The sequence below is a fragment of the Malaclemys terrapin genome, chromosome 2 (assembly GCF_027887155.1).
Source record: "Malaclemys terrapin pileata isolate rMalTer1 chromosome 2, rMalTer1.hap1, whole genome shotgun sequence".
Taxonomy (NCBI): Eukaryota; Metazoa; Chordata; order Testudines; family Emydidae; genus Malaclemys; species Malaclemys terrapin.
Genome location: NC_071506.1, coordinates 258497026 through 258520860, shown reverse-complemented (window position 1 = coordinate 258520860; position 23835 = coordinate 258497026). Strand labels below are relative to the sequence as shown.

Here is a 23835-nt window from a genome sequence, read left to right as displayed (position 1 = left end):
GATATTGTTAACCTACCTCCCATGCTACTGGAATGTCACTAAGAGAAAAAATGCAGTACTTAATGTGCTATCCACTAAATATACATCACACTCTATCAAGTAAATGCATAAGTACCATAGATGATGGGTTCAGAGAGTAACTGAAGAAGGGGAAGTGAGGCAAGGCTAAAACTAAACCCAGATCTCAGTCTGAAGTGCCTGCAGGCCTAATCTTGAGCCAGGAACCATAGTCTGTTTGCAGACATTGGCATGGGTAAGAACTGAGGAGATTGGAGCATACAGACAAGATACTGAGTTCAGAACATGACAGAACTGGCATCAAGGAACAAAATGAGGATGTGTGAGCCTATTGGTACTACAGTGGAGTTCACACTCTGAGACAGATAGAATCTGATCTAAATCTGCAGACTGGGGATAAATTGACCTGAAATCAAGGCTTGAATAGGGCTGGAAAATCTGCTCAGAAAGGCAAAAGAGGGATCTCAACTGAGAGTGAGTCCAGGGCTTAGGCCCAAGTGTGGAGACAAAGGAACAGAGAAGGCTGAGCCTGCGTATGGTTTCTGAACACAGATGTAACACATTTGTAACTACTCTGTGTGTGCCTGCAGACTCTCACAACTGTGTCTGAGATATAGTTCAAATTTATCTTTAGAGTGGGTAGGGATTTATTCTCTGGTTACCCTAGGAATATGACCCTGGCTCTCAACAGGGCCAAACTTGCAATCACAGCATCCTTTAAAGAAACATCTTGTGGAATGAGATCCCTGACAAGCTTTTTGAAAACAGAGTCTGGCCCTACACTACACTAGTAACAAACAGTTTTCAAATTCTATTGGGGGAAGGAACACGTGCTTGACATACATCCTCAGCCACAAGTCATTTTCCCAGTGCAGACTCAGCTTGGCAGAGCTTTTAAAGCATTTCCACTGACTAAAGAGGGACCTGAATGTGCTCTGCATGAAGGAAGCAGCAAGTTTCAGACAGGTGATTACTCAATGGGAAGTGGGGCACTGTGCAAGGCAGACCAATGGGGTGGGGTAGAGATAGTCCCAGTAGCTGGACAGCACAAAACAGTGAAAGAAAAGGAAAGGATCTGCTGCCAGCAGTGGTGCCAGACTCCTGAACATCTCTCCCTGAGGTTTGTTAGCCTATGCATGTTCCCAGGTGTTGGCGAAAGGGGGTTTGCTTATCGGCTTGATAACTGTACTGCCCCTCAAGCCCCTTATTATGTGGTGGGGAAAGGAGATTGTGAGGTTGGGGTGCATTAGGAAAGCTAGGAAAGGGTAGGGTGGGAAGGAAGTGATAGTCTGGATGGAGACCAAAGAGGAGAGGCAATAGGTTGTGAAGGGAGAGCCAGGGGGACTCAGGTGATGAGAAGGGGAGCAGGAGAAGGGAGGAGGGGAAGTGTGAGGAGCTGTGGGGAGAGGGGAGGAGTGGGAGGGGAAGGGGAAAGTGAGCTTGGGGGAGAGGGGAGGAGTGGGAGGGGAACGGAATTTGGTGCTGAGGTGGAGAGGGGAGGAGTGGGAAGGAAGGGGAGCAGGAGATGAAGTAGAGAGGGGAGGGAAAAGAGAAGGGGAGGGGAAGGGGAGCAGGAGCTGGAGGAGATAGGAAGGGGAGGGAAAGGGGAGTGGGAGCTGGGATGAAGGGGGAGGAGAGGGAAGGGGAAGGAGAGCAGGAGCTGAGGGGAGAGAGGAAGGGAAGGGGAGGGGAGCGGGAGCTGGGGTGGAGGGGGAGGAGAAGGGAGCGGGAACTGGGGTGGAGGGGAAGGAGAGGGAAGGGGAAGGGGAGCAGGAGCTGAGGGGAGAGAGGAAGGGAAGGGGAGGGGAGCGGGAGCTGGGGTGGAGGGGGAGGAGAAGGGAGCGGGAACTGGGGTGGAGGGGAAGGAGAGGGAAGGGGAAGGGGAGCAGGAGCTGGGGGAGAGAGGAAGGGAAGGGGAAGGAGAGCAGGAGCTGGGGTGGAGGGGGAGGAGAGGGAAGGGGAAGGAGAGCAGGAGCTGGGGGGAGAGAGGAAGGGAAGGGGAAGGGGCAGGGGAGCGGGAGCTGGGGTAGAGGGGGAGGAGAGGGAAGGGAAAGGGGAGCAGGAGCTGGGGGGAGAGAGGAAGGGAAGGGGAAGGAGAGCAGGAGCTGGGGTGGAGGGGGAGGAGAGGGAAGGGGAAGGGGAGCAGGAGCTGGGGGAGAGAGGAAGGGAAGGGGAGCGGGAGCTGGGGTGGAGGGGGAGGAGAGGGGAAGGGGAGCAGGAGCTGGGGGGAGAGAGGAAGGGAAGGGGAGCGGGAGCTGGGGTGGAGGGCGAGGAGAGGGGAAGGGGAAGGGGAGCAGGAGCTGGGGGGAGAGAGGAAGGGAAGGGGAGCGGGAGCTGGGGTGGAGGGGGAGGAAAGGGGAAGGGGAAGGGGAGCAGGAGCTGGGGGGAGAGAGGAAGGGAAGGGGAGCAATGGGAGGGACGGCAGGGAGCGGGAAGCAAGACGGAAGCGCAGTGAGTAGCAGGGGATGGGAAGGAAAGCGCCGGGAGAAGCGGGTCAGAGGAAGCGAAGGGCTTGCGCCAGGTGCGGGGAGTCGCTCCCCCACCTCCAGGAGCTGCGGCTGACCCGGCGGAAAGGGACTCTCGCGCTGCGCCCCCCAGCCCGGCCAGGCGGGGCTCGGCGGGGCTCTCCCAGACCCGAGCGCTGCGCTCCTTCGGGGGCACTGGGTGGGTCCTGGCTCCTCCAAGAGTCTTTTCTTGCCCCCTGCGCGAGACGCCGGCGGCGGCTCCCTTCCCGCCTGCTTGGGGCGGCGGGGTAGCAAGGGGCCGGCCGGCGAGCTCCGCGAGAGGCGCCGGGCTGCCTGGAGTCCCGTGCCCCCGCCGGAGGTGCCCGCGAGCAGCTTCCCCCAGGCCCGGACGCGCGGGGTCACCCTGCCACCGAGCGTCTCCGAGCAGAGCCGGGAGCTGGACACGAGTCCCCAAGTGCCATCCCCCGCCCCGGGGAGCCTCTCGTGCGGCTCCGGGAGCCTGATGCCCCGCGTGTACCTGCCCTTGTGGCGACACACTGCCTGGCTGGCAGGCTCGCCCGGGCGGAGAGCGGGAGGGAGGAGAAGAGTGGGAGTGAAAAGCGGAGGCTGTGGGACTGGGGTGAATGGACGGATCATAGCGGACACCGGCGATGTCGGGCTGTGGATACTGAACACAATTGGACAGGGAGGGGTGAGGGAGGGGAGACCCACTGAGTGGTGCATGACGGGGCTAGAGACCGAACATACTGCGATGGGCTTGGCCAATGGTGGGCAGTGAGTAATGGAGAATGGTGAGCAGCACATTACACAGTGAAGGATGGGGGCAGTGATGGTGGATACACTGGATGGTGGGCAGTGGATGGTGGGCACATTGCACAGTAAAGGATGGGATCATTGATGGTGAATGCACTGGAGGGTGGGTGGTGGGCAGTGAATAGTGGGAATATGTGCACATTGCACAGTGAAGGATGGGAGCAGTGATGGTGGAAGCAGTGGATGGTGGGCACATTGCACAGTGAAGGTTGGGTGCAGTGATGGTGAATGCACTGGAGGGTGCATGGTGGATGGTGGGCAGTGAATAGTGGGGATTCTGGGAACATTGCTCAGTGAAGGATGGGGGCAGTGATGGTGGAAGCACTGGACGGTGCATGGTGGATGGTAGGCAGCGAGCACGGAGGCTGGAGAGTGGCAATAGTGGACAATAAGCCCGGTTGGGAGAGGAGCCAGGTTGTGGAGAGCCTGGAGCCAGGGGCGCGGGGTAGGGAGGGGAGGGAGACCCGGCGTGCGGATGGTGGCTCACGGACACGCTGGGCATTGAGCCACGCTGGGTGTGAGCACCGGACACGCCGTGCTGTGAATGGGAGGTGACGGGACGAGGTGATGGGTAGTGCCCGGTGGGCAGACGGCAGTGGCTGCTGGCCGGGGGGGCTGCGCTGGAGTCTGCTGCCTAATGACCGCGCTGTTGCTCCCGGCTCTGTCCCGCTGCACATGGGCACCGCACGCCTTGTCAGTTTCACTTGGCTTTACCTGGCCCTCCGCCTTGCCGTCCCCATTGGGAAAGGGGCGGCCCCTCTCCTCCCAGCCGCCTCTGGCAGTAGCTCCCAGCCCCCCGCTGAAGTTCCGGGCCCCAGCCTGTTTTGTTTGTGTGTTGTTCCTTCCTTTCTGCCGATGTCTTGGGGGGCTGAGGAGGAGGGCGGGGAGGGGGAGGGGACTGGGGCTGTGTTGACGGCGGCTCCTCTGCCTCTCTTATTGCCACTGAGTTGCGCTTCTCCTCCTCAGGCTGCAGGAAGGAGCCGCCCGGCGCTTCACACTTCCCCACGATCCCCATCCTCCGCCTGGCTGCCCTTCAGAGCCGCTCACCCGCCCGACAGCAGCAGTGTCCCGTTTGCAGGTGCCCGGCGGTAGCCAACCGTGGTGCCCCGCGCTCTCCCCCTACAGAGCAGGTTAGTCTCAGGCACTGACACACCGGGGCTGCTGGAGCGCACATACAAAGGGGACAGAGCGGGGGAAACTTCTGTGTGTGGCTGAGTTACAGGCGAGCTGGTCTGGGGAAGGGAGGGACGCAGTTTGCAAAACTCCTGTCTCTCTCTGCTCATCATTTCTCTCTCCTCTCCGCAGACCAGCCCCTCCTTTGGAGAAATCTTCCGGGGGGTTCCAGAAGCCGCCAGGATTTTTGTTTTTGTTGTCAGTTGGCTTTCTAGCCTCTTTGGAAATGGCAGGGGCAGCGACGCCTGGAAAAGGAGCGAGTGTGGGAAAAGGGAGAGGAAACCGGAGCTAACTGACGGGATGCAGGCGACTTGAGACACACACAAAAAGAAGCGTCTCTCTCTGCCACCGGGACTCAGCTGCTGCTGCGGACCTAGCGTTCTGCCCCTAACTCCAGGCGCAGGATTTAGGAGCTGTGAGGGGTGTTTTTTTTTCTCTCTCTCTCCTTCTTCTATAATCAGAAAGGAGGATGGATTGGGGACTTCTCCTGCACTGTGCAGCCCTCACCTTCACCCTAGCCAGAGCTTTAAGGAGCGGTAAGTGACAGAGAAGACAACTGATTTCAAGTTATTGAGATAATATTTTCAGATCTAGGGCCCATTCGTGAGTTCTAATAACAATCAAACAAGGAGAAATGTCTTGCAGTGGAAGGAAGACTAACCTGATTACTAGGATGAGGGGAACTTTTCAGTAAAAATCCCTGATCTGCACTACAGTGTCACATAATCATCACACTGCTTTCAACTTTATTTTCAATCCCCTTTCGGTTGTTATATAAACGAGGGCTGCTCGCTTTCACAAGATTAGGGAACCCAATTATCGTAATAATGTTTCCTCTCATTGGCAATTAAATAAGACTCTTAAAATCTGCAAGATAAGAGTACCTTAAAGGAAAGGCTTTTTGTGGGGATAGATATTCAAAATATCATCTTGTGTAGTTGTAGATACCTGGCAGGTAGCCTGGTCAAGTAAGACATAATCTATTTGTTGCAAAAGTCTGGAGTTCTCATGGAACCTGAATAGTGTCTATAGAGGAATCTGTAGGCTTGCAAGGGCTTGGGACTCAGTTCTAATAGAGAAATCCCATAACAATGACGTTTATATCTAATTTACTTTCAGGCAACTCTTGAAAACACAGCTAATTAAAAACAACCAGCTCTTCGTTCTTTGAACAATGCCTCAGCACACTGAATATTTCCCTGAATTATGCACTTTTAAAGATGGTCTAATTGTAGGATTGTTTGACATTTAACTAGCAGACATGAAAGAACTCCTGTGAATTTTCCTTTCCCAGCAAATCCTGAGCAATTATTATTAACTAATTATCAAATATTTACTTTTGCCTGACTAGACTTTCAATCAAAGTAATTAAAAGAAGAGAGCATCCTCCACTTGCAGTGGTATATTGTTTTAATAAGAGATCACAAGTGGAGGGTCCTGCACGGAGAGGAATGTAAATCACATTTTTATGATGAAAGTTAATCTCTTTGCAATAAATTTTGAGGAGGCTGCCTAATTTAATAAGCCAGAGATTCCTCCTCCAGTGATTTGACACAGAAGCAAACACATTAAGAAAGAAAGCATGTGCCAGTCTTAGGTTGTGAATCTGTAGTGAGATCCAGCCTGGTCTAACCCTTTTGAGCTGTAGGTAAGGAGGTGGGGAGTGACAATAACCTCCTCCTGTCTGAAGCCATTATTTGTAAATGTAAAATGACTGCTCCATATTTCTGCATCACTTTGGAGCAGTAGCAGAAGTGATAAAATAATGGGGGTTGAACCAAAGCGTATAGGACTAAATGAAATGAGGTGTAGGGGTGACATTGCAATATTACTGATAATATTCTTCCTTTAAATACAGAGCAGAAATAGGAAGTACTGTTGATGAAGAAACTGTCTGAGAAGCAGGCTGTCTGTGTAGGTATAGACATAATAGCCCTACTGGAGTCACCAAGGCCATTAACCTCTTCTGTAACTTACCAGACCTGCTAATGCCAATGTCCACCTCCGTCCAATATTAGTGTCTACTAAATTAATTCATTAACCTTATTTAGAACTAATAGTCCAAAGTCATCAGAAAACTGCCGTTCTTAATTAAGTGTTGGAGAGATTTCACAGACCCAGGGAGTCTAGCAGTCCACATTATCTTATTATACTGTCACTTTCCCAGAAGTCGCAGATTAAACAGCACTGGTGGTAGTGAGTCCGCCTCAACGTCTTCTGAAGTGACTCTGTCAAGTGACTAGAAACAGCACTGTTTTATTTCACTCACTGAACGGATGCCAGATTCTGCCATGTTGTTTGCACAGAGTCGTAGTGGACTTAATAAGACAGGATCACTTCCCAGGTCTGCTACACATTGGAAATAATGCTAGGTTCCTTTGGAACCACAGACAGGCGAATCACGGAGATCACTAGCTGCAGATTTTGATCTCTTGGTTGCAACACCTTTTTGTTCCTGGCAAAGATAAACAATTGGTTTTAGAAAGCAAAAACAGAAACAAATAACAGGCTAGGGCCAACCCAAGCAATATGGTTAGAAATATCTTGCTTTTGAACAAACAATATCATATATGTTGTCTCCTTCCTTTCTAATTTATGGCAAATGATTTCTATAATGCTTGTAGCTTTATGCATTTTTTATATGCACTTCATCTTTCATTTCCATTTGACCTGGTTTTCCTGTAATAAAATTCTGTACATTTATAAATTCATGCTGAGAGCAAAGAATGACATTTTCCTTCCACAGGGAATCTATGAGATACAGTATTACAAGCTGTATATACCATTATTGAGAAATAGTGATATATAGATTTATATTTATTAGTGCATATATGCTTTCCTTCTGTAGTTTATTCTCATACTTTATTGCTGAAAATTGCGTATCAGTATGTGAGGGAAAGTTTCTTTAGCTGAAGATCTATGGTAAAAAATCCATAATAATAAAAAGCCACAATGCAAACCTACACTGAATAATGAATCAAATGACCTTACAGGTTGGATTACTTACCTCTCTGTTCTTCCAATACACCTTAAAATGTGTAATCCTAACATTGTTTGACAAAGGAACAAGATGCAGCCACTATATTTCATACTTGCACTTGGTGACTGTGGTAACTTTTCCAACTATTTTGCAATTAGAAATAAACCTGGGTCTTGTTTTTTTTGGGGGGGGGGGAGGAGGAGGGGAGGGTTGTTTCTGCTCCATTTCTTTGATCTGGTCTCCAAGCATGAACAAACTTCCTTAAAGGAGTAATACTGAATCATTTCTGCTTCACTAAATGCACTTTGTTCTCTGTTAGTCTGCATCTGAGGAGCACAGATAACTTCAAATTGCTTAGATTTATGGACTGATAAAACAAAAGGCTTTGCTGTAAGCGAGCAGGGGTCTATGAAGACAACTCCCCGATGGCCAATGACACAGACCAGGCTTATCATCAGAATAGCTGCGCAGGGGGTCAGACAGCATCTTTTTAGTCACTCTCCACTTAAAACTTGTTCCTTAATAAGATTACACATCTCTGAGATAAATCTAAATGAAACCCCTCGGAGCCAGTGTTAACATCAATTGTGAGGATGCAATGTTTTAATGCTGTGAGGGTTTTATTTGTGAAGGGAACCTTTGCAGAGAAACAGTTTTGAAACTTGGCCTCTCAAAATTAGAGCCACCATTTGTACGGATTAGCCCTGGAAGCAACCACTGGTGTACATCCAAATTTTGCATTATATTCTTTCCTACAGAAAATGTGATCTGTAAGAGATTACTTTAAACGCCTAGAATGCAATAAAAATTTGCTAAAGGAAAATGTAGAAAACACAACATTTTAATCACATTGACTCATTCAGCTGTACTTGAAGATTTGTGATTGATTGGAGCCGATAAACTGAACAGGAAATTTTTGTTTTCATTGCAGATAAATGCGGTGATAATATAAAAATTGTAAACCCTGGGTACCTTACTTCTCCTGGCTATCCTAATTCCTATCATCCAAGCCAAAAATGTGAATGGCTGATTCAGGCTCCTGAACCATACCAGAGAATTATGATCAACTTCAACCCTCACTTTGATTTGGAGGACAGAGACTGCAAGTAAGTGAGACCATCAGTAAAGGGCGCCAGAGCACCATCTAGTGGATAAAAATGTTCATATTGTCCTGATGTCTACATGGGAAATAACAGCTATGTCCAAGATAGTGTGTAAAATGAATACATCAGGGATTTGAATCCGGACCATATAATATGTTAGTGCCAAGATGCTTAAGTTAGGTTTTGTGCTTCCTAAACCTCAAAAACCAGCAAGATTATCTTTGATTTAACCTTGTATTCCTTCTGTCTGCTTTTCCTGGATACAGAGGCCCAATAATTGTTTTTCCTGTTGAAACTCTTTCCTCAGTATTTGCAGTCATTTAGTGGTGGTGGTGTGTATGTGAGCCAGTGGATGGAGCTTTGGTTTGTACTTTTCCAAAACAGTCAACTATTAAAGTTCTTTGAGAACCATACACAGTAAAAGTGGATTAGTAAGAGTATTATTAGGGGGAAAATGTTATAATTTTCTACTATTTTAAAATTACATTTGAATTACTTATATGTGATGAGAAAAGCCATACCTTAGTGTGGCTTTATAATACATTTTATGGGAATGTGAACAGGATGGGGAATTTTTACCACAATATGAAACACATTAGTTCCATGTTTTTATTTTAAAAATAAGTACCATAAAATAATTCTCTCCTTCATGTTAGTTAACTGCTCCAAACAATCTGGTGAGAGATGTACATTTTCTCAAAGCACTGACTTCTCTTAACAATCTAGTCTAGACTGAGAGATTACTCTGACCCATTGGAAAGGGGCAGTGTATAGCTGTCTGATAGTCACAATTCCCCTCTCTGGTTTTCTCCTACAGGGTCTCTCTTAGATTGCTTCCCCTACTTCATCAGTTCAGTAGGCTGAGAGGAGGTAGGGTGGAGTCAAGCTCCACCCTTTCCTCCCCCTTGCTCACCCACTCCCCACTCTGCAGTCATGAGAACAGCCCAGCAGAAAGTACTCTCCACCCCCATCTCCGTGACCAAAAAGCAGGTAGTTTGCACATGATGACCCATGGTCTGGTTGTGCCCCATTTCATTACAGTCAGTCCACAAACTCGGACCACTTCTTTCATCAAGAACACATTTTAATTATTCATTATTTATACAGCTCCAGAAATGTGCATGGCCTTTTACAGATAAAAAAAAGACAGTTCTTGCTCACAGATGCTGATCCTGCAAGTTATTGAGTGCCCTCAGCTAAGAAACTAAATTTGAAAACAATGAGAGTTGAAGGTGCTCGGCACCTCACAGGACTTTTCAGCATCTCTCAGGATCAGGTCCTAAATGTAGCATTATCTGAGGAGAGGTGGTGACATGCAATGGGGAGGAGAAGGTTATGATTACTCAAAGAAAGTGCTTACACTGAAGTGCTTAACTTTTATCATACACATCTTCTTGGTTCCAATTTTTGTAATAACAAATTGAGTTAGTTACTTCATGAATATTAACTTCACTTAGATTTAACTTGTTTAGTGACCAAGTGTAGTAGTTTGGTTTACATTTCATAAATTTTCAGTGTTTTGCATAATCCAGCATAGGCCAGTGTTTCACATACCATGTGTGGGTAATAACAAAAGAAGGCTCCATGTTTGTAAAACTAAACTGTCCGTTTATTAAAGCACCTATTTACAAAGGTGTTGCAACTGCAGCTGGCATTCAAGCCATGTGTACATGGACTGACTGCCTAGTGCCTTCTCCAAACTCTTCCCTCCAGCAACCTGTGCGCCTCCCTTCAAGTTCCATGAAGGTTGATAGAGCCAATTCTAGTTTCCGGTTAAGATTATGCTTCTGAATATGGTTATTACTGCAGGCAACACACTTCAGAACTCTTTAATCAGTTATATATGTGCAGTGGTCCACTTGCCTATATTTTATAAATGTCATTATGTTCCATTTCCCTTCTGTATACAGGCTTGTTGCTAATCTTTAGAGGTGTTTGTATCTGGATATCAATTTTTTTTTTCTGCAGTTTAGGTAGATATCAGAGAAGGAAATAGAACATATTGTAGGGTAAAACCTTTTGTGTTCCTTGGCAGATTACATGTATTCCAAGGTTCTAAAACTGTCTCAGTCTAATATAACAGTAAATGATGTACAGTATATAACTGTTTAGATAAGAAATAGCCATTTTTATGTAGAAATGCACTAAATATGCAAGCTGGTCTTTGATGCATTGGGGCCTTAGACAATGAAGGAGCTGAATTCCCCAATTCCATCACTTCCTACTCCCTTCTTCTCCCCTCTTAGTAACTCACCTTGAATCATTTCTTCCTCCCAAAGGACCTCCCTATTATTGACAGTTGTCTGTAGCAAGTTCTGTTCCCAGGTGGTCAGAAACTTTGCAGGCAGAATGGTTTGAATTGGACTCTTGGGGAGTGACCATGATGGTTCAAGTGTTATTTGGTGAACTCTTAACTGCAGAACCTTAGGATACCTACTATTTACTATCTAGCTACAAGTTTGCTTATACTTAAGGCTGTCCCATTTAACTTGAGAGTGAGTAGGTTTGTATGTTAGCTGACTAATGTAAAAATGATTTCAGCAACAGGCAGCTATCAAGAAACAGTCTGGTTTGAAATTTCACTGTCTGCTGAAGAAATTCATATTCCTGTTACCGGATCTTTGTTAAAGCAATAAACAAACATAATAAAACATATGACACGGTTATTTGCAATTAAGTAAATTTTGATTTCCTAATATAATCTTCAATTTATTTGCCAGCTGTGTGTGTAATATAGAAACGTGGCATTTCAAACTAGTCTCTAGTTTACATAGAAATTAATAAACAGCTAATATGACGTGCAGACAGAAAATCAGAGATTGGGAAATAAAATGTCTGGGAAGGAAAAAAGGGGTCCTGGATACAATTATACTGGACTAGAAGAGCAGATGTTGTCTTGGACTAAATCCTGAACTCCTTATGTCAATAGAGGTTTAGTTTGTTTGTTTCTCCCTGAGTGAGGACTGAGTAAGAACTTCTAGAGTTTGGTCCCTAAAGAATAATGATGTGGACCTGGAAATCTCACTGAGCCCATGGAGAAAAACAATAAGACCTTTAGATGTATGTCCAGTTATTCTTTATTCGCAACAAGAGAGCCAAAGCATCTCATCTATCTTTCATGTACATTGGTGTAAATCAAGATTAAATCCATTGAAGCCAGTGAACTTATACCCATGTAAAACTAGTGCCAATGAAAGGAGAATTAGGCTCAAGAATTGTAAATATTAGCTATACTGGTGGCACTCTTAGTGAGCATCTTTGTGTCTTAAGATTTTGGAAGTTCCACATTACATGCCTGGTATAAATATAGCTAGCAATTATGTTTTGCTCTAACTGAAGAATATTTCCCAACTGTTTTCTAATGATCATATGGTATGTCATGTGATATTTATGTAATCACTGTGAATATACTTTATTTGAGGAAGTTGTATTATTTTAAATTTCAAGTAAGCAGAACTAAAATTCAAGTTTCTTCAGAGAAATCCCAAAGGGCTCAGCTTCCATCATATTGGGGAATAAAGATACAATAGTAATTAAGTAAATGTACTTTCACACAATTTAAGCAGCTCTAATGAAAAATATCCTAAGGACAGAATTACCAAACAAGCTCTCTGGAAATACACTGTCAGAACAGGATGTGTAAAATCATGTCTTGCAGCCTAAAAACATAAACTGTAGATTCATAACAGTATAAGGGTATATTCTCCTCACAGATGTACATAATGATACCTTTTAACGTTAATGGGAGCTACATACCTGCTTCAGGAAAGAATGAAACCCAAATTCTGGTGGAGGTTTCAAAAGAATCCAAGTTTGTGCTTATTGATTATTTTGCCCTCTCACAAACAAGCAATGAAAATAGCTGCTGTTTGTGAAGACAGGAACACAATTAGAAGTAAAAGGAGGAGACAAAACATACGATTGAATATTACCTAAAATGCTCGAATATTTGTTGCATGTTGTAAATGCTTTTCAGCACTTAGCTAGGATGTACAAGTCTTGTGTTGCTTAAAGTATCCTACTGTGAAAATGTAGCCATCTTGAATCTTGTAAAACTTTATATCTGGAAATAAACAAGGATGTCACTGATACAGTACTTTGAATTTATGGAACTTTTCCGGTTTCCCAGCAATGCAAACTATCAGCATGATAATTTATAATGGTTTGTGACAAATGCTGCTGAGCAAAGAGGTATGTGGTTACATTCAGATCAGATATCATCATCTAGGGAGCAATAAAAATTTCACAGACACTAGGTTAAAAACATTAAGAAAATGAGTATGAAGCTTCAGCAGAAAAGGGCTTGAGGAAGGTGGAGGGCTGGATAAAAAAAGCCCAATAGTGGTTTCCTTACTGACAAATTATTAACTTTGTTGTCAGACTTAACTGTATGGTTTTACAAGACTTACTGCAGTACAGTTGTTATATTGGTATAATTTAGATATGCAGAGAGTACTATCATCCTTGTTTGGCAATTACTGAGTGTGTATGTACTGTTGCCAGCTCAGTTCAAATGGAAAATTTGTTCATTTTGGAAACATTCAAATTGTAGAAGGAGAGATTTGATAGTTAATTGTTCTTTAAATTGGGTTTATAAGAGATTAGTTACACTGCTGAGATTAGAAATTATATAGAAATTGCAATCAAGGATAGATAGCAAAAATATGTTTGTTTGTCAATACAGCCCCTCAAAGTCCTTGACCTAGAGAAGAAACATGGATATTTAGATATATCAGATGAAATCCTACTCCACTGCAGTGACTTCAATGGGGCCAGGATTCCACCCATCCTTTCCATTTCTAAATAATGTCAATGTAATTTGCTTGTAAACCCGCAGGTATAACAACCCACAGTTGATAAAATAAGATAATACTCAGTGTATGGCATTATGTTGGCACTGCTTTAGTGACACAATCAGTTTCTGCAGAATTCAAGCTTTCATTCACATTTGTCTAAACTCAGACCCTTATTCTCGTTGTCTGCTTTGTACCATTCCAGCTAGTGTACAGTTGCCTTAAACCTAGTGGATCCAGCCACTTGAGGATTATTCTTGTGTAAGGGGAACCTTGGGTGGCATAGAGCTGCTGTAGTGACTCCAGCATCACACACACACACACCAGCTGCCTGTGCAGTCAGGGAGGCTGGGGAAAGAGGACACTGCCAGAGTATCCCATCATTGTCTGACTACGAGAAAAGTTCCTCATAGTTCAGCAGTTCCTCAAATTACAGCAGTCTTCAGGCTGCTCAAAGTTGTGCCGAGGCACTGGCCCAATGCTCCTCAGCCCCAGGGCTGTTCAATGCCCTCTCCAGGTGCAACATAAGATCTGGGCCTAGGTATGTAGGGTCTGATCCTGCACTCATCAATGTCAATGGGAGTTTTGCCTTTGATTTCTATAGGAGCAGAATTAAGTCATTGTTCTCTATGGTTGTGAAGAAAGATGGAACATGTATCTTGTGTAGCTGATCTATAGACGGTGTCTATATTAGATATTTCAGTCAGGTTTGACAATGGGTATCAAAAAAAGTTCCTCGCACCCTCTTTTAACTGGTTTTGAGCTTGGCTGTCTTGCTGATGTAGACAGGGTCAAGTGAATGAAACTCCATTTGTAGCAAATGGTGGGTTGACTAGAAGGACACGCAAAGGAACAATCGAACTCAGCACTGGTTGATAGTGGGGATGGAGGAGTCATATCTGATCACTGTCTGACACAGCTGAAAATCCTAACTTAGACAAAGCCACTGAGCCTGTAGATAGAAAGATGGAAACAATAGTTTTAAGAGCCTGCTACTGCTCTCATTTACAATAATGAATGCTTTACTAATGATTTCAGTGGGAGCAAAATTCAGGCTCTAAACAAATGCAAACTGCCCCCCAATCATTTCAGTGGGCATTAACACTGAAGCCTAACAATGACACTTAAATAATGTCCATATTTATGTATGTATGTATTTATTTTGATTTGGACTAAACAAAAAGTACCCACCGGCAGGCTTAGAGAACCCTGCCAACTATTTAAAATTATGTAAATAAAATGAGTTGTTAACTGTTTCATTGCCAATTATTTTATAAGAATACTATCAGACATACTACACTTAGCTTTCTGGGGTCAGCCCCGAAGCCCCCTCCAGACAGACAGTGTGCAGGGTATGCTGTGGGTATTCCTGAAGGAAGTACTGCTGCATTCTACCAATAACTGGAGACAGGCTGGCCCTCCTGTGGCCAATGCTAGCTTGGCTTTGAGCTTAGAGCAGAGGTTCTCAAACTTGCGGGCACATCCCTAGGAGGGACATGGAATGCATTCAGGGGGCATGAGAAGGCACAGTGAAGAGCGGCATCTGCTAGTCGGGCGCCCAACTTTGAAGGTAGCGCCACCACCAGCAACAGCGCAGAAGTAAGGGTGGCATGGTATGGTATTGCCACCCTTACTTCTGTGCTCCTGCTGGTGGCGGCGCTGCCTTCTGAGCTGGGTGGCCAGAAAGCTACATACAGTATCGGGGTGGGCAAACTTTTTGGCCCAAGGGCCACATCTGGGAATAGAAATTGTATGGCAGGCCATGAATGCTCACAAAATTGGGGTTGGGGTGTGGGAGGGGATGAGGGCTCTGGTTGGGGGTGTGGGCTCTGGGGTGGGACCAGAAATGAGGAATTCAGGCTGTGGGAGGGGGGTCCAAGCTGGGGTGTGGGAGTGGGGTGCAGGGGGGGGTGAGGGATCCAGCTGCGGGTGCAGACTCTGGGGTGGGGATGAGGGGTTTGGGGTGCAGGAGTATGCTGCAGGCTGGGACCAAGGGGTTTGGAGGGTGGGAGGGGGATCCAAGCTGGGGCAGGGGGTTGGGGTGTGGGAAGGGATGTAGGCTCTGGCTGGGGGTGCGGGCTCTGGGGTGGGGCTGAGGATGAGGAGTGTGGGGTGCAGGAGGATGCTGTGGGCTGGGATGGAGGGGTTCGCAGGGCAGGAAGGGGATCAGGGCTGGGGCATGGAGTTGGGGCATGGGGAGAGGCTCAGGGGTGCAGGCTCTGAGCAGTGCTTACCTCAAGCGGCTCCTGGAAGCAGCAGCATGCCCAGCTCCTACGCATAAGGGCAGCCAGGGGGCTCCGCTCTGCACACTGCTTCCTCCCCAAGCTGCGGCCAATGGGAGCTGTGGGGGGTGGCGCTTGGGGAGGGGGCAGCATACAGAGTGGAGCCCCCTAACAGCCCAGCTCCAGCTCCTACACGTAGGGGCAATGTCGCTACTGCCAGGAGCCTCCTGGAGTGACCCCCGACCCTGCTCCCTGGCTGGAGCACCGGAGCAGGGCAAGCCCCAGACCCTGTACCCCAGTGGGAGCTCAAGGGCTGGATTAAAATGGTTGGCAGGCGGGATCCGGCCCCCAGGCCGTAGTTTGCCCATCCCCGTACTATATACTTAAATGGCTCTGTTTGAATCCATGCCGTACTGTTTTTAATATTTAGTGGGAGTGGCATGTTGATTTTTTTTTTATCGGTATATGTACTTGTGTGGCAGGAGGGCGGGATGTAAACTACTACAGACACAAAGAAAGGGGGCGTGATCTGATAAATTTGAGAATCACTGGCTTAGAGCACCCTCAGGCTATTCTAACCTGTGGCACGAGGCCCCAGCTTGCTCCAGGATCAGGGAAGCACAAATGTTATCTTTGCAGTGGATTCTGGACACAACTGAGGACTGGGCCTTTTATTCCTAAGTAATATGTTTTTATTTCATTATTAGGGTTACCATTCGTCCGGATTTACCCGGACATGTCCTCCTTTTTGTGCTAAAAATAGCGTCCGGGGGGAATTTGTAAAGCACTCACAATGTCCGGGATTTCCCCCTCCCCCGGCACAGCAGAGCGAGCGGCTGGGAGGGCTGCAGGAAAGTCCCGGGCTGGACTCCGGAGCAGCTGGAGAGGAGCTCCGCCCTGCATTCTGAGCAAGTGTCTCAGCACAAAGTGCAGCCCTCCCCTTTTGCAACTGGGAGCGGTTTCTGCCATGCAGGGTAGCAAAACGGGAGCGAGAGCACTTTGTGCTGATACAAGGGCAGCTCTCCCCTGCAACCCGGTCTGGACCAGGGACCGGGTTTTGTTGTGCTGGGGAGCTCAGCCACGTGTCCGGCTCGCACAGAGCCCAACACCCTGTTCTGAGCAGCAGGGTAAGGGGGGGCAGGAGAAGGGGCAGGGAGGTTCTGGAGGGGGCAGTCAAGAAACGGGGGGGGGCTTTTTGGGGGGAGTGGAGAAAGTTTTGGGCAGTCAGGGTACAGGTAGGGGGTAGGGTCCTGGTGGGCAGTTGGGGGGGGGTCTTAGGAGGGGGCAGTTAGGGGACAAGGAACAGGGAGTCTTAGGTAGGGGGTGGGGTTCTGGAGGGCAGTTAGGAGCAGGGGTCCCAGGAGGGGGCAGTCAGGGGACAAGGAGCGGGGGGGGTAGGGGGCTGGGAGTTCTGGGGGGGAGCTGTCAGGGGGCAGGGGTGGGGAGAGGGATCGGAGCAGTCAGGGGACAGGGAGCAGAGGGGTTTAGATGGGTTGGGAGTTCTGGGGGGGGCTGTCAGGGGGCAGGAGTGCGGAAAGGGATCGGAGCAGTCAGGGGACAGGGAGCAGAGGGGTTTAGATGGGTTGGGAGTTCGGGGGGGGGCTGTCAGGGGGTGGGGAGTGGTTGGATGGGGCGTGGGAGTCCCAGGGGTCTGTCTGGGGGTGGGGGTGTGGATAAAGGTTGGGGCAGTCAGGGGACAAGAGGCAGGGAGGCTTAGATAGTCCTGGGGGGCAGTTAGGGGCAGGGGTCCCAGGAGGGGGTAGTCAGGGGACAAGGAACGGGGGGAGGGTTGGGAGGTCAGGGGGGGCGGGAAGTGGGAGGGGCAGGGGCGGGGCTAGGGCGGGGCTCCTCCCGTCCTCTTTTTTGCTCGCTGAAATATGGTAACCCTATTCATTATGCACTCTGGATCATAAGAACTATACAAAAGTATGTGCTCTTGTTTTATAGACTCAGCTTGTTCTTGCAGCAAGTACCATACACAAGTTTCTAAAGATAGTTCAGGGTAATTTTAATGAGCTTTAGAGACTAAATCAAAATTGAAAGAAGTTGGAAATTATATTGTGTTGCTGATTATTTGATGTAATAGCCAGGCTTTTTTTGTTACTCATCTAAATCGTTGTGAATAGTTTCTATTGTCAGACTATTGAAGTGTTTCTTCTGCAGAGTATTGTTGTTTGGTTTTGAGCTTTTTCAAAAGTATTAGTGAAATCATGACAAAATATTGGTTGCGTGTCACTTCACTAGTGGCTCCTAGCTTGACAAATCTCCTCCTTTCATTTATCATTAATTGTAATTTCTTTGGAGCAGAGCCCATCTTTTCACTCAAGGTATGTACATTGCCAACACAATGGGGCTTCAAACTTTGATTGAGGTCACTATGTGCTACTGCATTACATACAATAATAATATTGCTATAGGTAGATGTTAATATTAATGTATTGTATATACTCAAATGAACTGTGGGGGAAATTGTATGTTGAAGTGCTATAATCAGACACCTTTCAACCAATAACACTGTTAGAAGGGTGTAACATGGAGTCCTTAGGTCCTGATCCTCTGGCCTTCATATGTGCATAGCTCTCAGTGATGTCAAGGTCAGTTATAAAAAGACAGAGCACAGCGTCAGGGTCTTTTATAAACTGAAACACGTTGTATTAGAGACAGTCGTATGAAGTTGTCTGCATTTTTTAATTTGACTTCTCCTCTGCCCCCTCAATGGTGATTTAATTAAAACAAAACCCCATGTGTTAATGGAAATTAGTTTACTTAATTATAACTTGTTCCAAGCTACAACATTTGATCATAACTTTTGATAATTACAACATACAGGCCTTTATATGATTTATGTAAAACCAAATTCAATTTTGTTTCTTTTGTAGTGTTCCCAAAGAATTAAATTATTTGTCTGTCTGTGAGCGCATGATACGCATACACACATGCATATTTAGACAGATTATGTACACATACATATATATGGACATATATATATATTACACACACACGCATGTGTGTGTATACATAGGTACATATGTTTATGTATATAATATAGATATGTTAGCTTTTGCAGGCGTTCCAAAAGTAAGTCTACTAATTAAAGCTCTAATACCCATCTTAAGGCTGATAATTAGGTATAAAGAAAACAAGAGACAGGATTAGTGTTCAGATCATGTTCCAAATGCTTCTTAATTGGGTGTTTGTAATCAGTCCTGATTGCAAGAGGCAGTGGTTTGGCAGAATAAAGAAAGAAAAAGGCTTATCCCTACTATTTTCCTGTTAGTTGACTTGGACATCGTATTTTGGTCAGGATCCAATGGCATGATGTCAAAGAAGGTAACTTTGTCAGCTACAGATATGCTCATAAAACACACACAAAAAAACCCTCACTCGTGCTCTTTTGAAAAATAAAAATGAATATTCTTTAGCACTAGCTCAAAACAAGTGAGTTTTTTTCATTCAGAATCTTATAAAGTGTTTTCAAGGGGACCACAGAAGAGACTTTGTTCCTTTGGCCTCCCTCCACCACTGACTGCTGAAATTAGGTCTGAGTTCACTTTAAGCTTTCATTTTGTTGACCTTGGCTCTCTTCTTGCTGACCCACAGTTCTCCATCACAAAACCGCACAGTTTGGTATAATGATTATTTCTTTATCTTAAGTAACCAAATAATTTTTCAAGCAGGGTGACAGATTTCCTTCTTGTACTATGGGAGACAAGCACCTGGTTAGTTCCATATAGAGTTGTGATGACCTTCCTGAATGAAATTTTAAAGTTTTATAAGTCACCTGGCAACTTTTGGGGAGCACAGGTAATTTGCTTCTCTGTAATAGGTCCCAAAATATGAGAATAAATACTCAACTTACAAAGATGTATTGTGTGATATCATGCATAACAATTCATTTAAATAGAAAGAGACTGCTTTTTTAGAGTAGATCTGCATATTAAAAGGCAGAAATGAAGATTTCTTGCATAACAATTCAGAAATAAAGATTTTAGAAGGGTTTTCAGTTAAAAAAATTAAGAGGACAGTCAACAAAATAATTTATTTTTATTCATGTCAATATACTTGTAAGTGGGAGACTCAAGTTTAGTGTTTCCCAGACTTTTGAAAGCTGAGCCCCCCCCTTCAGGAAAGTAAAACTAATCACCCCTATCCCACTATCTGTTGTTAAAGGGCTACACATCTTAATTTATAGATTTTCTGTTCCTGACTAGTACTTCAGTTTCTTTCCCTCTCCTCCTTTCCCCCCATCCTCCACACATATTTTGGAAAATGCTTGGGTTTCCCTTCTTACATGGTCTAATGCGTTGTGAAATAGTTAAAAATGTTGACATTTAAAGTTAGCACCCCCAAAAATGATGGGGCAATTCACACATCAAAACTCTTGTTCAGGCTATCTGCAAATTGAGGTAGATATTCTGCATCAGTTGCATTTGCTTCACATTTTGAAGATTTTCATAGCTAGAGATTTACTCCATTTTTAAATGAAAGCTGAAACTCTGGAGAACAATTGAGAGATCTGTCTACATCTCCATAGCTAGTCTGCCACACTTTAGGAAGCACTATTTTTGGGAGCCAAATTTATTCATCATCTTACCCATGTAAGCTGGATAGTATGATGGGACTGCATATGATGGCATGCGGCCTATCAGCGACTGCCAGTAGCCAAAATCCCTAACAGCTGGAGAGGGGACACTAGATGTGGAGGGCTCTGAGCTACTACAGAGAATTCTTTCCCATGTATCTTCCTGGGGGGTCTTGCCCACATGCTCAGGGTCTAACTAATTGCCATATTTGGGATTGGGAAGAAATTTCCCCCCATGTCAGATTGGTGGAGACCCTGGGAATTTGTCACCTTCTTCTGCAGCATGGGGCACGAGTCACTTGCAGCTTTAAACTAGTGTAAATGGTGAATTCTCTGTAATTTGAAAGTCTTTAAACCATGATTTCAGGACTTCAGTAACTCAGCCAGAGGTTAGGGATCTATTTCAGGAGTGGATGTGGGACTGTGGGACTACAAGTGCAGGAGGTCAGACTCAGGGCCAATCAGGTGGGAGGCCAGGAGGGCCATTTGGCCTGGACATCAAGCTCAAAGGGGGGGGGGGCTCAAATTTAGACACTTGTTAATTTTTTGGCATTTGATAAATTTCACAACTTGTTTTTATGCGCATCCCTATCGGACCAAAATGTGACACAATCTCTCTATTTAAACAAATAAGAGATGTGATTTGGTAAAAGACATAATTTTTTGTTAACTGAGAGATTTTGTCATATCAAATGCATCGGTTCTCGCTGATCAATCAGGATGGAGCATCAACAGAGGTTGGAGGAAATTGAAAGACTGAATACCATCACATGCGAGTTCAACATCACACAAAGAAAACAATGTTGCCTGGAAATCAGCCAGTAGGGCAGCATCCGCTGAAAGTTCAGTTGAAAATTTACTAATAACTGGAAAAAACTTCTTGAGCGCATCCTGAATGTCTTCCTTTTTCTTTCTGAGTGGGGATTGGCTTTCTTTGGTTCCAGTCAACATAGCGGTGATCGTGCAAATGGAAACTTTCTAGGCATAGTTGAGCTCCTCAGCAAATATGACCCACTTTTATCAGAGCATGTTAAATGTGTTCGAGAATCGCAAGAGAATCAAAAGCTCATGCAAGTCCATTATCTCTCCACACGCGTACAAAACGAGTTTAATGAGCTTCGTGGGTCATTTGTACAAACAACAATTTTTGATGAGATTCAAAATGCCAAGTATTTTTCAATCATTGTTGATTCCTCTCCAGATTTTTCTCACAAGGAACAGACTACTATGGTTATTCGATATGTTAAGATTGTAGCCAGCTCAAAATTTTCAGTTGAAGAAAGGTTTATTTTGTTTGATAACTTCATGAGAAAAACCGGAAAAGAAATTGCTGCTCGAGTACTAGCAATTCTAGAAGTTTTAAGTTAGATTTTCAAGTCTGCATTGCTCAAGCTTATGACAATGGATCTAATATAGCTGTGAAGTACAGAGGTGTACAAGCAGTTCTGCTTGAGCATAATTCAAACTGTATTTTCTCCAGCTGTGGAAACCACACACTAAACCTTGTAGGTGTTGACTGTGTTGAATCATGCAAGGATGCAATTAACTTACTTTGGAACTGTTCAGCAAATGTACAATCTCTTCAGTAGCAGTCCACAAACGTGGGATATTCTGAAGCAATATCTTCCTGTTTCAACCAGGTGTTCAACAAGTTGTGCAGCATTTGAATTCAGTGAGAAAGGCTTTAAATGAGCTTGAATCTCTCAATCTCACTGCACAGACTCGAACTGAACTTCAGTCTATTCAGAAGCACATGTCCAAATTTGAATGCATTCTGATGTCGTCTTTGTGGATGAAGCTACTTACAATGATCCACCAAACTAATCTGGTAATTGAAGCACGTAATGCTACACTTGATGCTGAGAGGGATAACATTGAAAGTCTTATCAATGACATTCAACAGATTTGTGAACAATGGGATGCGATCCTGACTGAGTCCAAATTAGTAGCACAGAATATTGGCATTTCATCTGAGTCTCCACCAATCACAACTTACCTACTGAATCCGATGCCGAGCAGCATTATAGGGTCAATGTCTTCCTTGTCTTCATTGACTCTATTCAATCAGGTCTTACACGTCGATTTGAGTCACTGCAACTAATTTGTACCCTTTGGGGGTTTCTTTGGCAGTTCAACAGACTGAGTAATGAAGATCTACTTTCTGCAGCTCATCAATTTCAGCAACAGTACAACAAAGAAATCTCAAAAGATCTCTTTGACGAGATCATCTTCCTCAAACGAATATATTCCACGAACTTTAAATTAGATTGCAAGCCAAAGGAATTGCTTCAAGAAATACTCAAACTTGGACTCTCTGGAATGTTTCCTAATATCACAATTGCATTACATATTTTTGTCAGTTTGCCTGAATCAGTGGCTTCATGTGAATGCACTTTCAACATGTTGAAACAGGTAAAGAACTATCACCTTTTAACTATGGGACAAGAGCGTTTGAATGGTCTCGCCATGCTTAATATCAACTGTGACATTGCACGAAAGCTAGATTTTTCCTCAATAATTAGTGCATTTGCACAGAAAAAAGGCTAGAAAAGTATTTGTTAAATAAAAAAATATTCAAATTAAGTCTCACTCTTTTTTTGGTGCCTTATTTTGTTTTCATGTGTCATCATTTTTTATTTTCATTATGGCTAGGGGCCTCAAAAACCGGAATTGGACCGGGCCTCTCTGGACCTCTGAGAGGGCCTGGTCAGACTAGATGATCATGATTGTCCCTTCTTATCTTAAAGTCTATGCATCTACGTAAGTAGTCCCAATGAAGCCAATTAAAACAATGGGACTACTTGCATGAGTGAAGTTAGCAGGTCTTCTGTTTCTAAGGCACAGTATAAATGTAGAGTACTATACAAATTAATTAATAATAATCATTTGTAGCAATGGAAATCAGATGCTTTCAGAACAATTTACAAATTACTTTCAGGAGCTTACATGACAACAATTCAAGTTTAATCCTTTTGGACACAGCAGTTCATAAATCACCATAAATACCATATCACTTATTCTCAGGGATCTTAGTCTCTAACAGTACGGGTTTTAAGGCACATTGCCATATGCACTGAGGAGAGTGAAGGTTAACCTCAATGTGGAATCCTGTGCCAATCTGTCATTGAGCCAATCAACTTCTACAGACAATTCTCTGATATGCTCATCTATAACTGGAGAACCAAATCAGCAATTTAGAAAAGCTTTAGCTTGATCACCACATAGAAGCTGAGGCTTCTTATTTCCTTAGTAAATACTCCTCTTTGCAAGATACAAAATGGGAGGCTTATATTCCTCATTCTGAAAACACTGTCTAGAAGCAATGCTATACAATCGCTCCATTTGAGTAGCTTTAGTTAAGTCCCAGAAAATATGCAAAGGTAGCTTTTAAATAAAATCTGTCTTTCCCCTCTCCCCCCGTTTCACAGCCATCTCCATAATCTGTTTTGAAGACAGAGACATAAAATGTATTAACATGGTAGGCATATGTTCTGATTGCTGAGTGTTTTTTGACATCCCCACAAACCCCCTGGGACTTTGTGTCACAATTCTATAAACTTTATCTATTTCTATATTCCTATCTGGGTTCTAATCCAAAACTTCTTTACATACATTTACAACAAAATTTAGGCTCTTCTCCTTCTATTCCAGCTGGCAACCAACCATAATAGATGCACATTTAAATT

General features: G+C 44.8%; 1 protein-coding gene across 4 annotated transcripts in view; it reads left to right on the top strand.

Annotated features, from left to right (window-relative positions):
• Positions 1–4278: 4278 nt before the first annotated feature.
• NRP1 (neuropilin 1) overlaps positions 4279–23835 on the top strand; it is a 141020-nt gene continuing 121463 nt past the window's right edge. For 3 of the 4 annotated variants that reach the window (XM_054020932.1, XM_054020931.1, XM_054020930.1), the window contains exons 1-3: positions 4337–4426; positions 4602–5005; positions 8381–8555. In XM_054020932.1, coding sequence (XP_053876907.1) covers positions 4939–5005; positions 8381–8555 — 242 coding nt within the window. In that variant the 5' untranslated portion in view covers positions 4337–4426; positions 4602–4938. Of the gene's footprint in view, positions 4427–4601; positions 5006–8380; positions 8556–23835 lie in introns of all 4 variants that reach the window. The other variant, XM_054020933.1, reaches the window with a different exon arrangement.